The 14947-nt window shown below is 51.8% G+C and overlaps 1 protein-coding gene across 1 annotated transcript in view; it reads right to left on the reverse strand.

Moving 5' to 3' along the window:
* The window catches only part of RHPN2 (rhophilin Rho GTPase binding protein 2), a 50276-nt gene extending 37346 nt beyond the window's left edge, over positions 1-12930 (reverse strand). Inside the window, exons 1-2 of the mRNA XM_044760136.2 lie at positions 12757-12930; positions 1134-1249 (exon numbers count right to left, since the gene is read on the reverse strand). Coding sequence (XP_044616071.1) covers positions 1134-1249; positions 12757-12825 — 185 coding nt within the window. The 5' untranslated portion in view covers positions 12826-12930. The remainder of the gene's footprint in view (positions 1-1133; positions 1250-12756) is intronic.
* Between the last annotated feature and the right edge of the window lie 2017 nt (positions 12931-14947).

Genomic DNA, 14947 nt, shown 5'->3' on the forward strand with positions numbered 1-14947 from the left:
AGACACACACCCAGGGCATGCTGCCCCGCACCGATCTTTCCCCCCGTTTAGTATCTCAGAGATCCTTCCTGAGGAGCCAATACAGACTGATTCAGAAATGAATTTACTCCAAGTTCATGGCCAGAAAGCTTCCTCTCGTCTTTACTGAGCGCCCAGGTGAGCGGCCACATGGAAGAGCTGATCACGCCATTCATACATGTCTGTGATGATCAAGCCTTGTGGCTCCTCTATAAACACCCGGTTTGGCATATTTGTTTTTCCCAACAACTTTTCGAGCAGCCTCTGGTTCCCTCAGGCCTCTAACAGTGAAGCGGACCCACTGGGAACACCCATTATTCAAAGCCTGCCAGCTCTCCGGGTTCCTGGCCAGGTCTCCGGGCCCCAGGTCCCTGCAAGCATTCCCCATCTCCTTCAGAGGCTCCAGGAGGCATCTGCCTCACCTACATGGGCAGCGTGGTGCCAGAACAGAGGGCAGCACGGGGCTGACAAGCGTTACCCCTAGAACTCCAAAGGAAGAAGATAGTCGGCACTCTTTGTCAACAAGAGGCAGCTGGCACACCATCTGGCGTTGCAGTGAAGGGTGTGGGGAGGGCTTAGAGCTGCCTGTGACACAGGTAAGGCTTCACTGAGTTCTATGCTTGACAAGTAACTGCTTTACCACCACAGCATAATAATGAGCGCCCGAGAGCACAGGGCTGTGCTGGGCTCCCCTCGTTAGGCAGATGGACACAAGCAATAGAAACGGCCCGTTCCCTCCCGTCTGCCTTCCTGTCCTTCACAGTCAACAAATATTCACCAAGCAGTGACGCTAGCCCAGCAGACGACTAGGCAGTAGGGAGAACAGACAAGTCCCACAGAAATTAAGGAAAACAAACACAAACACAGTAACTAGACTTCCCCCATTGTTCCCCTGTCCCCAGACACAAAAACAGTCTGGATAAAATCTTGTCTTTAACATAACCAAGCTCAAGGCAAGACAGGGTCTGCTCCAGGGCCCAGCAATAAGGAAACCCAAAGCTAAAGCCGAGAGTTAGAGAGGAAGCTGGGCAGGCCTAGGAGTTTAAGGAGTGCATGGCTGGGCCTCAGGAGAGGCTGGGCTCCCAGCTGAGGCAGAGGAGCTGGCAGACACCTACTTCAGAAGGTTTTCTGCTCCCGTTCTCATCCGCACGGCTTTCAGGATCTGCTGGTTCAAGGCAGCCCTTTGATTCTGCAGTTTGCTCCGGCCAGTTTGTGCAAGGGGATTGCAACCCTGAGGGAAAATGAGAGATGCCCCTTCAGAAGTCAGCCACTCTAAAAATGATAACAATATTTAATATCACAGAAAATGTTTTAAAAATGAAATTTTTCTGAAAATAAAAGTAACAACATGTAAAATATACAAAATATCGAAAAGTATAAAAAAAGAAAAGAAAAGCCACTCATAATAACACAGCTCCAAAACGGCGCCAGTGAATTGGGCTCCTTCCTGCCCGTCTATTGCATATGCATGTTGTTATTTCTGACATTCGAGGCTGTGCTGGGAGTCACCGAGACCACCCCCCTGTTTGGAGATGCACTAGAAGGATTCCCAGGGCTCAGCACACAGCGGCACTCACAGCTAAGATTTATGACAGCTGGATCGAAGGGAAAAGGGCAAGGCGGAGTGGGGAGGAACCACGCACAGGCTTCCTCGGGTTTCTGCCCTCCCAGGAGGGGTCACACGGAACACACTCTTTCCCCAGCAACAAAAATGCAGCAATAGTACGCGATGTCTCTGCCCAGGTCAGCCCATCGGAGAATCAACGCCCAGGGCTTTTATTGGGCGCTGATGACAAAGGCACCCTCTGCCTGGCACGAACCAAACTTCCAGGCTCCCAGAAGGAAAGCAGGTGTTCATTATAACCACACAGTTTGTGCCATTAGTCTGGGCACCAAGAGCCAATCTTATCACTTAGGAGATGGAGGGAACGCTCCAAGAGCCAGGTTCCCAGACACCAGGTGGGGTCACCCTAGCAAGCAGGCCTTTCTCAGGACAAGCAGCCTCAGGCCTGCCATGATAACCCTTTTCTTCTCAGTGGCACATCCAGTTCACTGTTTTCTCAATACTCTATCCCGAAAATTTCCTTTATTATCAAACATTCCTCAAAATCATGATTCTAATAATTGCATTATATTGCCTTTTTTTTAAGAACTTACCATTTCCTTATAGTTGGACATTTAGATTGTATCCAAGTATCTGCTATTATGTAGAATTATTTGATGCATATTTGTAAACATGAATCTTTATAACACTCAAGTTTTTTCTTGAAGGTTTATTTCTAGGGCAGTGTTACGGGGGTCAAATCTCTTTAAGTCCCCGCATGTGCCAGCCCAGTATCCTCTAGGAAAGGCTCTCTCTATTCCCCGTCCCCTCCCCCAAGCCTTAGGCAGCCACACATCTACTTGTGTCTGTAGAGACTGGCTTATTCTGGACATTTCATATAAGTGGAATCAATACACCGCACGGTCTTTTGCAATGGCCTTCTTTCACTCGGCACAGTGTTTTCAAGCTTCATCCATGATGTAGCGTGTGTCAGTACTTCATTCCTTTTGGTCCCTGAATAATACTCCATCACACGGATAGCCCACTTTTATCTATCCATTCCACAGTTGGTGGACATTTGGGGGCAGTTTTGACTTCCTGGCTATTATGAATGGGGCTGTTGGTGTGTAAGTTTTTATGTGATGTAAGTTTTCCTCTCTTGCCTACATATCTAGAAGTGGAACTGCTGTGCATACGATTCATTCTACGTTTAACCATTTGAGGACCTGGCAAACTGTTTTCCAAAGTGGCTATACTATTTTACATTCCCACCAACAGTATGTGAGGGTCACAATTTATCCACATCCTCACCAATACTTATCACTGTCTGTCCTTTTTACTATAGCCAACCTCGGGCATGTGGTATGTCACTGTGGTTTTGATTCTCATTTCTCTGATGGTTCATGATGTTGAGCATCTTTTCATGTGCCTATTGGTCATCTGTATATCTTCTGTGAAGAAATGTCTGTTCATATCCTCCGCCCATTTTTAAACTGGGTTGTCTTTTCATTGCAGAGTTGCAAAGTATTATTTTTAATCTTTGCTAAGTTGATATACAGAAACAGTATGCCATTCTTCCAATTTGCATTTATTATTAGTGAAAGTAAACATTTTTTCATATATTATTGATCACTTGAATTTCTTTTCCAGTGACTTGTCTGATCTCTGTTCCTTATTTCCTGGAGTATTTGGATGGCAGTGTTTCATTCTGAAAGTGTAAGATCAGAATAAAAGTTTCATTTTAACCTACTGCTGCTCTTCCTGCCCTAGCAGCTAGAAGCCCTGGGACCTGAGTGGGGCCCCATTCCTTTCTGATGCTTATCTCTAGGTTCTGCCCACTGAGGGGGCTGTGGCTTTGCCTGGGGTGTGGCTGGTGGGCAGTACTGGGTGAGGAGCCTGCCCTTTCTCTCTGCTGCGTCACTGCCATCGCAGCTCTGCACACACCTGGCCTCCCCACCTCCGCCCAAGCCACGCCCATGGCCTCGACCCCAAGGAGGGAGAGGTGGGTTATCTACAGTCTCGGGATTTGCAGGGATTCCCATATCAGCGGCCTTTGGACCAGTGGGTCAGAAACGAGTTATGTTTCTCCTTCCACAAAGATTTCTCGTTCTCACTTCCCAGCAGATAGCCATCACCTGCCCCCACGCAGCCCCACAAGTTCAAATGACGCAGATATTCAGAATCTGACTTGGAATGGTCTCAAAGTTAACAGCTTTCAAAACCATTAAATGATCCCTGATTTAAAATAACAATCAGAAAACTAACTGTCTTTTCTCAGATAGAAGATTAAAATGTCTTTAACATTAAGCTAATTTAATATTAAAGGGCTAAAATAATTGCCAGCCTCTTTCCTTTCCACTTCCTAAAATTACTATGAAGGGATGGTTCAGTCTGACTCAAAAATTACATAGTTCGCCAAAGCTGCATGTTCCATTTTATAGAGAAGCTTTAATAACTAATTCCTTCATGAACATTCCCAGAGCTAAGATAAGTAGCCACTCCAGCTCACAGATAAGAACTTTTTCCTGCTGCTATACTTTACCCAACTTCTGGCTGGCCTGGAATTACTACACCCTAACCAGCCCACAGCTGAGGGGTCAACTTTCCAGATAAGACATAGGAATGCTTAGGATTAGATATGACTGAGTAATTGGACTCAAAACTACATTACTTCTTACTGACAGGTAGGAATGTGGGGCCTGCTGGAAACCCCAGAAATGCCCAGAGGGCTATGTGGAAACTTCCTGGAGTTCCGAGAGGCAAATCTGGGCAAGACTGCCAGAAAGACCCCCTGGCATCACCAGAGGCTGTTTTGCCACCCACTGGCCCCTGCCAGGGGGTCTCTGCTGGTGAGGACCCACAGTCCTTGCCCACAACTTAGTTCTTGATTGGTTCACAAGAGGATATGGAGCTGCTCCAAGACTGGAGTGAAGGTTTGTGCCAGGGACCAGGGTAGCACCTGGCATGCCTACCTGGCCTGGGAACCTGGAGCAGGGGAGGGGGCAACTGAATCGTCCTGGCCTCAGGGGTCACTGTCTACAAGCCCTACGGTGAAGTCAGTCTTTCCCCTACATGGAGTCTCTTGATTCCCTTACCAGACCAAGGTTTGGGCATTTGCTTCAGTCTCCAAACATGGAAGGATGGTCAGACAGCCAACACCCAAGGAAGATCAAGTACTGAGTGAAACCTCATCTTCATCACTAGCTTAGTGGGCATCTCCCATGTGTCAGGCAGCCAGTGTGGACCCAGCATCTCAGATCCCACAGTTCTGAGGCTTGGAGGTTAACTGAGCTACTCAAGACCCCAGAGGCAGTGTGGGTAGAGCGGGACTTAACCCCACATCCTTCCTGCTGCTCTAAGATGAGCTGTGAGGGAGCCTGAGCAGCAGGAATGTGCGGGATGCTGGGATGACCCACCTGCCGATACCCAGACACCCCTGCCATGCTTCCTGGCTGAGGCCTGCTCAGCATCACTGCACATCTTTGGGGCACAGTGACCCACGTCCCACTCTCCCACCTCGCAGCCCATGATGGAGAGGGGTCGTAAATCCATGCTCTCACACCTCCTTTCCAAGGGGAAGAACATCTGACTTACACCTAGCCAGTTGGAAAACTGAAGGCCCCTGGGCCTGAGGTTGGGTCCGGATGAGCACCTGACAACAGGACAATCAGAACCCATCAGGAGGCCTTCATTTTTCCGCACTGGCCTTGAACCTAGGATGTCAGACTGGGCAGCTGCAGCCACATTACCACAGCAAGGGAGTGTCTCCCCAGAAATGAGACCAACCCTGGAGGAGCAGAGCTGAGAAACTGAGTCTTGGTGGCAGCATCTGAACCCTAGATCCAGCCTGGCCTGAAGCCATTCCTCTGGACCTCTCAGTTACAGGAGCCAGTGCATTCCCTTTCTTGCCTAAGCCACTTTTTAAATTGAGGTATAATTTACATATAATGCATAGATTTTAAGTACATAGTTCACTGAGTTTGGACAAATGTATACACCTGTGTAACCACTACTCCAATCAAAATATAGAACGTTACCACCATCCCCTGGCAACCAATACTCTGGTTTCTATCACCGTAACTTCCACCTGTCCTAGAACTTCACGTAAATGGAATCGTACAGTGTATATTCTCTGCATCTGGTTTATGTTGCTCAGTGCTACACTCTGATTCCTCCACGCTGTTGCAGTTATCAGTGGTTTGTTCCTTTTTATTGCTGAGTAGAATTCCATTGTAGGGATGTACCACAGTGTGTTTACCTGCCTAAGCCATTTTGGATTGGATTTTTCCGGCCCCTGCAACTAAAAAAGTCCTAATTAGAATAATTAGGCAGATTGTTCAACTGGGAGACAAGTCTTTAAGAGCAGCAGCTAAGCAAAAACTGGAGGCACTTGATTTGGAACAAAGGAAAGAGACTGAACCGCTGCCTGCAGAGACCGAAGGCCAGGCCAGCAGGAAGGCAGATGCAGGCGGAAGGAGCAGTCTTTCCTCCCGACCGGGGCCCCGCTGGGGCAGTGCCTGGCGCCTGGCTCCCCTCCACCCAGAGAACCAGTGAGGGCCCTGCCTCCATGGTTGCCACCACATGTTGCCAGCAAACTGAGAGCACAGTGTGAACTTGGGGTCCCCAGATCAGGAGTAAGACTGAGTGAGGGGTGACAGCACAGGGTCTCCTGCTTGCACGGGGTATGGGAGAATGGATGCTTTTGGCTGCTTCTCTAGTGCAAAGATGTTTTCTCTGCTTTTCTTACTCCTTCCTACTTACGCAACCACCAAACTCTGGAAAGCAGAATTGTTTGTTTATGAGTTAGCCAGAAGCTGTCAACCAGAAAGCACAGAAATAGCATGCAATACCCTGTAATACACGCATACATCTAACTTTACAGCACACTGGAGAGTCAGGGCACGATGGACGGACAGAATCTAGCTTTTCTACGTCCATAAAAGTTACAACGTGAATTTGGTACTTGTAAATAGCCCTCTTGCCCTTCCAGGATCTCCGCCAGGTGTGGGGGCTGGAGGTCAAGGCTCAGCTGCCTCCCTAGGGGATCCCGATCCACTCACTCGGGGTGGGGGTGGGGGTGCGGGCACAATATGAATCAACACAGCCATACCCTTTAACTAGAGGACCCTTCAGTGAGTTTTACCAATCTGTATAAATACCTACTGTGTGCCCTCAGTTTTCTCTCAACAAGCTGAATAACGAAGCTTTTACAATCACCAACATTTCCCTGAATCAAATGTATTTCCAGACCCAACTAACAACCTGCTTATTTCAACAGGTAGGATGCACTCACCAATAGCTAACAGTCCTTATCTAGAAAAGGTGTCTGTGTGGGGTGGGGGTGGGGGTGGGGGCTGGTCTGTGTGTGTGATTTTGTACACTTCTGTAATTACCTTTTTTAAACAATTTATGTTCCCCCTTTTTTGTGTGTGAGGAAGATTGACCTTGAGCTAACATCTGTACCAATCTTCCTCCAGTTTGCATGCGGGATGCCACCACAGGCTGGCCTCCATATGTTCCTTTTAGAATACAAATAATATTGGAGAAAAAGAAACTACTTCTGAAGTTGTTTTCAATCACCTGTCCTTTTCTCTTCTTACAATCCAGTCGAAACCTGGGACTTTCTAAGGGCATACGGCCTTAGTGAACCCCGTCGGTCTGCCTGGAAACGCCAGAAGGACCTGTCTCTCTCTCCCGTCTCTGGGGCTGCGGCTGGGAGACCTCACTCCGGGCTGGCACCTCTTGCTGCCTGCTCTGCCAGACAGCCAGTCCTCTGGCTGAGTGCACCTGCAGTTCCACTGTCCTCTGTGGACACCTCCAATGCAGCCTTTGTGTCAAGAGACTCTGGTACCTGAGCCAAAGGAGGAAGTGGTGATCAGGCTAAAGCCAACGGCTGGTATCATCAGGTGGTGTCTTGGAATCTGTCCAAATAGCCCCAGGAAGCGAGGGACATTTACAATTACAGCTCAGCACGCTGACTCTCCTCTGAGTCACCCTGAAAATTCTGTTCCTGCCAGGGGACCCCTCCTGGCCAGGATCCCACAATGTGAGGAGACGTTGGTCAGACAAGCCCTCTAGGCTGCTGGTGTGCACGGTGCAGCTAGACAGACCCTCACCAAGGCCACGGTCAGCTGGGCCTTTAGGACCTGGCTCAGACCATGGTGGGGTATGCGGTGGGGAGGGGGCAGCATCACCAACCTTTACACCTCTCTTCTTCCCTCCCTGCCCACCTGGGAAAGGATTCCAGACTCCAAGGGGGGATGAGTCTAAACACCTGGAGAGACATCATCACCATGCAGGAAAGCCAGAGCTGATGAGCCCCCACGCCCCACACTGTGCTCTGTGGACTTGGCCCAATAGAAGGCTTCCCCACACACAGACGGGTTCATAAACGGTGCACATGAAATCACACCCCGCTAAAACGAATGGTGCAGAGCAGGAACCAGGAGGAGCTTCTGGGTTAAAAAAAAAAAAAAAAGAATTCTTCCTTCTCTGCTGGAGGCTCGAGGAAGCCCAGAGTAAACAGGGACTACAAAGCAGGACAGAATGAACCTCAGGGGCCCTGTCCGCCTGGAGGTTTCTGTGAACTACAAACAACTTCTCCTCCAGCTCTTGAGAAAACAATGGAGCTCAATTCATTTGGAGCCATTAGTGTTCCCACAGGAGGGGGAGGCAGAGATAAGCCCACAGTCTCTGGACTCTCTTCTTCCACATAGTGCGAGACCTCTCGGTCAGACCCCTTCAACAGCCCTGGGAACGGTTTTCTCTAGTTTTTCTCCAGCTGGTTTTCTCTTGGCCAAAACCAGGTTTTCCTCCAGGTTTTAGGACTCCAGCACTCAGAGAGCCCCGCAGGCGATATCTGCTCCCAGGATGCAGTGTCCTGGAAACTTCCATCACTCTGATGAACTATAGGCCAGAACACATGTTCCTCCAAGACTTTCACTAGGAAGAGCATAAAAATCTGTTTGGGGGAAAAAGAAGCTCCATTTCCACTTGTCAATCTTTTAAGAAAGTAATTTATACTAATCTTAGACCTGTATCTCTGTTTATACATATTAATTTAAAGAAAGAAAGAAAAATCAGTGAGAAGCCAGAGAAACATGATACTGCGATAGGCCAGGAAGTATTTGGTGTTTCTGTTTGGTTTTTAATTCAGAGACCCCCCCCCAAGCTGCCAGTCCAGGGGGCCAGGGTCTGTACTGGGGGTGTCCACGCCTGACCGGGGGCCAAGTTCAGGTTCTCTACAGCCAAGTCCTACGTGACCCCAAGAAGACCCCGATTTACCAGGGACCTCCCCCTCTGCCAATGATTATCTTGCACAGTCAGGGTCCTGGCCCAGCCAGCTTGGTGGACTTTTGGGCAGTTAGTCTTCATTTTGTGTGCAAGTCACACCAAACAGAGTTGATGCTCTAAGTATGGACCATGGACCCCCTACTTTTTGCTCTCTGGACGAAAACAAAGCAGCTGATTCCTAGTCAAGCATGGCCTGAGTTATCCAGAAAAGCGCCACCTCCCAGCCCTGCTTGGTAACCCAGGAAATGGGGCCCGCTGTGAACTGCCACAGAAGCATACTGAGTGTGCTCCAGAACCTGACAGGGGTCAGGCTCAGAGCTGTCACTCAGTAAATGCTTTTTGAATGAATGGAACAGAATGGCACTTTCAAGAAAAGAGGAAGGGGAGGGAAGGTCTGATAAAGAGACCAGGATGAAAGAGAAACTTAACTTCAGTAGAAATTAATTTGATCCTGTAAGTGCGTGTAAAACCTCAGAAGCCCAGAGCCAGGATGAGGAGCCATCCTCAGGGCAGCTGTATGATGCCCTGATGCCATCTCCAGTCTCGGGGGTCCTAGTGACCGCCCCTGGTTGGCTCCCCTGCTCAACGCATGCCCCAGCTTTTCCAATCCTCACCTCCCCTCTCGCCTCCTGGCACCCCTCCCCAACTTGTTCTCTCTCCCCCTTGAATCCTCAACCCCCCATCCCCACCCCTGCCAACCCAACTTCTTCACCTGCAGCTTTAAAAGGCTCTAGACTCCCTTGTTCTAAAACAAACTTGCCTCTTCTCTCTCCTCTACCTCCATCTTCCTCTGACAACTCTCTTCTCCCCGCTACTCCACTGGCACTCCACTCCGTTGACTTTTGCCTCGAACTCTCCACCCGCGCATTTACTAACAACCCCCTAAAGAACTCAATCCAGGGGCTGGCCCCATGGCCGAGTGGTTAAGTTCGCGCACTCCGCTGCAGGCGGCCCAGTGTTTCGTCAGTTCGAATCCTGGGTGCGGACATGGCACTGCTCATCAAACCACGCTGAGGCAGCGTCCCACATGCCACAACTACAAGGACCCACAATGAAGAATGTACAACTGTGTACCGGGGGGCTTTGGGGAGAAAAAATAAAATAAAATCTTTAAAAAAAAAAAAAAAAGAACTCAATCCAGTATTTTCCACTGCTCTTCTGACTTGTCAACTTTACCTCTCCTCTTGGTTTCCTTGACTGCACCCTCCTGGCTGGCCTCCCATCCCTCTGCTTGTCCCTTAAGTGGAGGTATTGTTCCCTTCAGTCTTGGGTCCTTTTTCACTCAATATCCCAACCGCCTCGCACACTGGTACCCCCCTAAGCTGCACCTCCAGCCAAGGTGCCCATAGCTGCAGGGTCGGTGGAGTGGACTATCCCTGGGACCACCACTTGGATATCTGATGGGGATCCCAAGTCTACTTGCCCCACACCAGCTTCCTGGCTCTGCCATCTCAGTGAGGTGCACTACCATCCACCCAGACCCCCAAAGCAGACATTCTGGATTCTGTCAGCAGCACCTCCCCACCATATCCTGTCCCGTAAGTTCTTCCCATGCCTGCTGACACTGCCTTTGCTGAGGTCCTCATCATTCCAACCTCCTCACTGGGATCCCTACCTCCAGTCTGCACCCTCGGTTTGAGTTAGGGGTGCAAGCTGGTGGGAAGGATGGGTGGTGAGGCTGTGTTTACACAGCACTTTATAGAAGTGACTGAAAAGTCATCGATAGTCCGTATCAGAGTAGGAAGAGCAGAGATGATGGCGATTACAGGAGGCTAACCCAGCCAACTCTTCCTTGCCCCTCCTCCCTCCCCCACCCACTGACCGCTCAGCTATCAAAGCAGTCTTTCTGTGACATAATCTCATATGTCTGGTCTTGCTTTAAACACGTGGATGGATCCTGGAGGTGCCTGGTTCCCTAGCAAGATGCATGTTCTCATCACACCTCACACCCCAGGGGGCTCCCCCACAAGCACACACAATTCCATGCCTTTGCTCACGCTGTTCCCTCCACCTGCAGGGCTCTCTCTTCCCTTCTTTACCTGTGTAGCATCTCCCTTTCATTCAGGGAGCATTTGTTTGAGGTCAAACTGGTTCAGATCACAGATCGGGAGAGTACTAGCCCCATAGTAAGAACATTCTTTGGACTGACATGCCGTAGCACACTGATCCTCACAAGGTCTTTTCAACAGAGATGTTTCTAACCGTAAAGGAGTGATTCATCTTATTTTGCACCGGCGATTCTCTTATCTACCACCAGAGAAACGGCAGCTACAAAACACCCAGCCTTCCATCCTGTGCCAGCTCCCTCAATAGCCATGCTCGTTACTGTGCACATCCTCCACTGGAAAACCTGTTCTGGAAGACGGGAACATACCCCTCACAGGTGTTCTCCATCTCTTCTGCCCCTCCCTCTGTCACTTCCCCCAGGTATTGCTCTCCGCCTAGTCAAAGGGTAAATAATTCAGGGAGGAAATGAGTCCCAGAAAGAGGCAGCAACTGGATGGACGCAACACAGCAATTTTGTGGGGGTGGCAGGCAGGCTCTGGGCCCTAGGACCGAGATCTAGGGATTCCCAGGCCTGGCCTCCTGCAGTTCCATGGCCTGTGATCCTCTGTCCCAAAGGCCACACATAATTAGAAGTTATAATCCTGTAATTCCATGATGACATCTTTGAACTTAAATATACTTTAAAACTACTCTTTTTTTTTTTTAAATGCTAAAAGCAATTTAACCAAAAAGAATTTTTCCCACTCTGTCCTCACCTGTTTCCAGATTCCCCTCCAGTCCTGCCCATTCCCTGGGGCCACTGCTCCTCCACAGACAGCCAAAGCCCGAGGGCTGCGTCACAGGGAGAAGGAGGAAGATGCCAAAGCCATTCACCCACTGGGTCGTTAGGCTCTGAACAATTAAGAATTGATTGTTCTGTGGGAAACAATTTCACTTCCCTATTTATAATTGGGCACTCTGCCTTCAGTCATGTATGTTCTACAAAAACAACAATCTCTCAACCCACCCAGTCCGACCCGGCCAAGCCCCAAAGGCTATTTTTAGATTCGTGGGGACCTACAAGGAGGAAGGGTGGAAAGTGTCACGGAGACTCCCGGCTCAAAAGCATCTTTGTAGCCCACGCCTTGCCACCTGCGGGCACCCAGGCGCCCCCGCACCGCAGGCTGGAGTCCCTTCGAGGGGCTGGGCTGCGGACTGTTATCTCCAGACCAGAGGCTGCGTGTGTGCCGAGAGGTGCCTGGACTTGACAGGCTCCCGCGGAGCCCGCAGTGGCCGCGGTCTCTCCAACAATCAGATACATCCGCTTTAGCATAAAGAGAAGAGGGGGCGAGATGGCCCTCACGTCGGCGGCGCTCACGCCCTCCTGGCCCACCTGCGGCAGAGGAGAGGGCGACGCCCGAAGTCACCTCCCACCAGCAGCTCTCCCCTGCCCTCTAAAGAGTCGAAGAGGCGGACACTGGAAGTCTTCTCAAGGCAAAAGGAGAACGCCGACCCGCCTGGGGTGGTCCTTCTACCTCCACTGCCTCCCCCGCCACGCGCTCGGGTGGACGCTGGGCTCGGGTCCCAACGAGCCCCGAGGCCGAGGGCGCCAGCGCAATTAGGAACGGGTCCCTTCCCCGATCGCCGGCGCGGGCCACCCCAGCACCCCTCCCGGCCCCTATCCTCCGCCGGCACCTGCGCGGGGCGGCCCCAGGCGCTCCCCTCGCCCGGGAAGCCACCTGCTCTCGGCCGCCGGTGCACGGCCGCCGCACCCCTCACCCCAGCCTCCGACCAGTGCGCCCCCTCCCCCTCCTGGCCTGGTCGACCCCGGGCGCGCTCTCCCGAGGCCCCCTCCACGACCTGGGGGGAAGGAGGGCTGGAGCCCGCAGACTCGCCGCCCGCCAGGAGCCTCCCACCTTCCGAAAGTAGCCGTCGCCCTCCTTCTCCAGCGGCTGGGGGGCCGCGGGCCGCAGGGCGTCCGTCATGCTGGCGACTCGGGCTCCGAGGGGCGACTGAGGATCCGCGGCGCTCCGGCTCCAGAGGGTGCCCGGACCCGCCCCCGCCCGCCCGCGCGGCCGCCCCTCCAGCCCCGCCCGAGGCCCGGCCCCGGAGCCCGGGAGACCGGCCGCGGGACCACGCCCCCGCCCCGCCCCCGCTGCGGATTGGCCGCGTGGAGCCGGCGCCCCCGCCCGAGGCTCGCCCCGCGCAGCGCTGGGGCCCCTGGGCGCGCAGCTCGCCATCTCCCAGGGCCCTGTGGCGCAGGGGCGGGCCGGGGTCTCCGCGGCCTCAGCGAGGCCCGGGCTGGAGACCTGGTCCCTCGTCTGGAGCCGTGCGGGTGAACGCGGAGCGCGCGGGTAAAGTCTCCGCCCCTCCCCGGAGGAGCGCGGACGGTGCGGGGACAGTAACCAGACTCGACGCCACGTCGAGGGCGCGGCGAGAGCGCTGGGCCCTGGGCTGAGCAGTCAGGGACAGCTTCCCGCCGGAGGGGACCCCGGGGCCGAGTCGGGGGCCCTAAGGGAGAGTTGGCTGCGCCACCGAGGACCTTGGCCGAGTGACTCAGGCCGGCTGGCGTGGCAGTCAACTCGCGTCCCCCCACCCTCCCTGCAGAGACTAGGCGGGTCTGCTGGGGGTCGCGGACTGAGCTGGGGGGCCCGCCTACGGAGGGATACCCAGGAAGGGCTTTGTGCTGGAGAGACTTAGCGGATGTCCTCGAGCACGTTTCTTAACCGCCACTTTAAACCTCGTTTTTCTGAGCTGCAAAATGGGGCCAGATCACGCTCTCTCGGGCTGGTAGAAGGTATGACAACAAAAGTGCGTGTTAAAGCTCTTAGCTGGGGGGCAGTCACGCGCCTAGTTTAGAGCGAATGGGGACTCCTGGGAACGGGGTTCGCTGCAGTCTCTCACACACCCCGCGCTGATGGGCAGACTCCGGGGAGCAGATAACTAGCAGAACCGCGTGCACAGACCCTGTGACCTAGCCGGGAGCCCTCCCGCCTGCGGGGCCACGCCCCTCCCCTCCGCCGTCCTGCAGTCCCTACCCGCCCTAGCCCCAACTAAGGGACGCCTTGGCGCGTTTGCTGCAGTGTTTAGCTTTCGCGGTAGATGCCGCAGGTAGAACATAACATAATCTGCTTTCAAAACAAGCCAGACGTTTCCTTCTCTTAAAAACAAAAAACACAAAACGGAGGTGCATTAGGAGCTGTCTGAGAGTTTTAAAATAAATAGTGGCAGATGGTAACTAGATTTATTGTGGTGCTCGTGTCGCAGTGGATGCAAATATCGAACGATTACGTTGTACAATTGAAACTAGTATGTTATATGTCAATTATACGTCTATCAAAGTAAATAAATAGTGGCAACAACCAAGTAAATGTCAAAAAAATCTACCTCCTCACAAGAAAAGGCCTTTCCGGAAGGGACGGTTTTAATTCTGAGAAAGAACCTGGAGGTCCTGGGGAGAGTCCCAGCTCAGCGCTGGGACAGGTGTTCCGGGAAACTGAGGCAGATGCGAAAACATCCCTTCTGTCTTAGGGTCAGAAGTGAGTAGCAGGCTAATTTCAGCATCTAACCCTGGAAACATCCTAACCCCAAGCCGGGAGTTAAAAACAGCATCTTCGGTTTCCGGGATTCTGGGGCGGCTGATCGCTCTATCACATTTGTAATACTAACAAAGTTATCCGTGATAGAACCTCTACTCTAGCCAGAAAGTTGATAGATACTATGTTTCATTCTCAGGACCCTCCTGCAAATAAAAGGATTAAATAATTTCCCTCTGAGAAGACCAAGGCTCAAAGGAGAGAAGAGGCCAGGGACACCCCCTCCCCGGCCATCTTGGCGAAGATTGGTTGTAGTTCAGGCCTGCTGACTCCAGTCATTCCCTATCGCCTTCAGATTTCTGTCATCTCCTTCTACCACCTTGAAGTTCCAATCGCCTTTACGATTAGTCATATATGTATGTCACTTGTACTGTTATTGACAGTAGCCTTCTTGAAAATTACTCACTCTATTTAAACAAACTTTATTTTATAAGACAATTATGTCATAACCATAAGTGGAAAACCAGTGGTACTTTGCCCTATGGGGAGATACACACAAAAGTGAATAGAG

The sequence above is a fragment of the Equus asinus genome, chromosome 26 (genome assembly GCF_041296235.1).
Source record: "Equus asinus isolate D_3611 breed Donkey chromosome 26, EquAss-T2T_v2, whole genome shotgun sequence".
Taxonomy (NCBI): domain Eukaryota; kingdom Metazoa; phylum Chordata; class Mammalia; order Perissodactyla; family Equidae; genus Equus; species Equus asinus.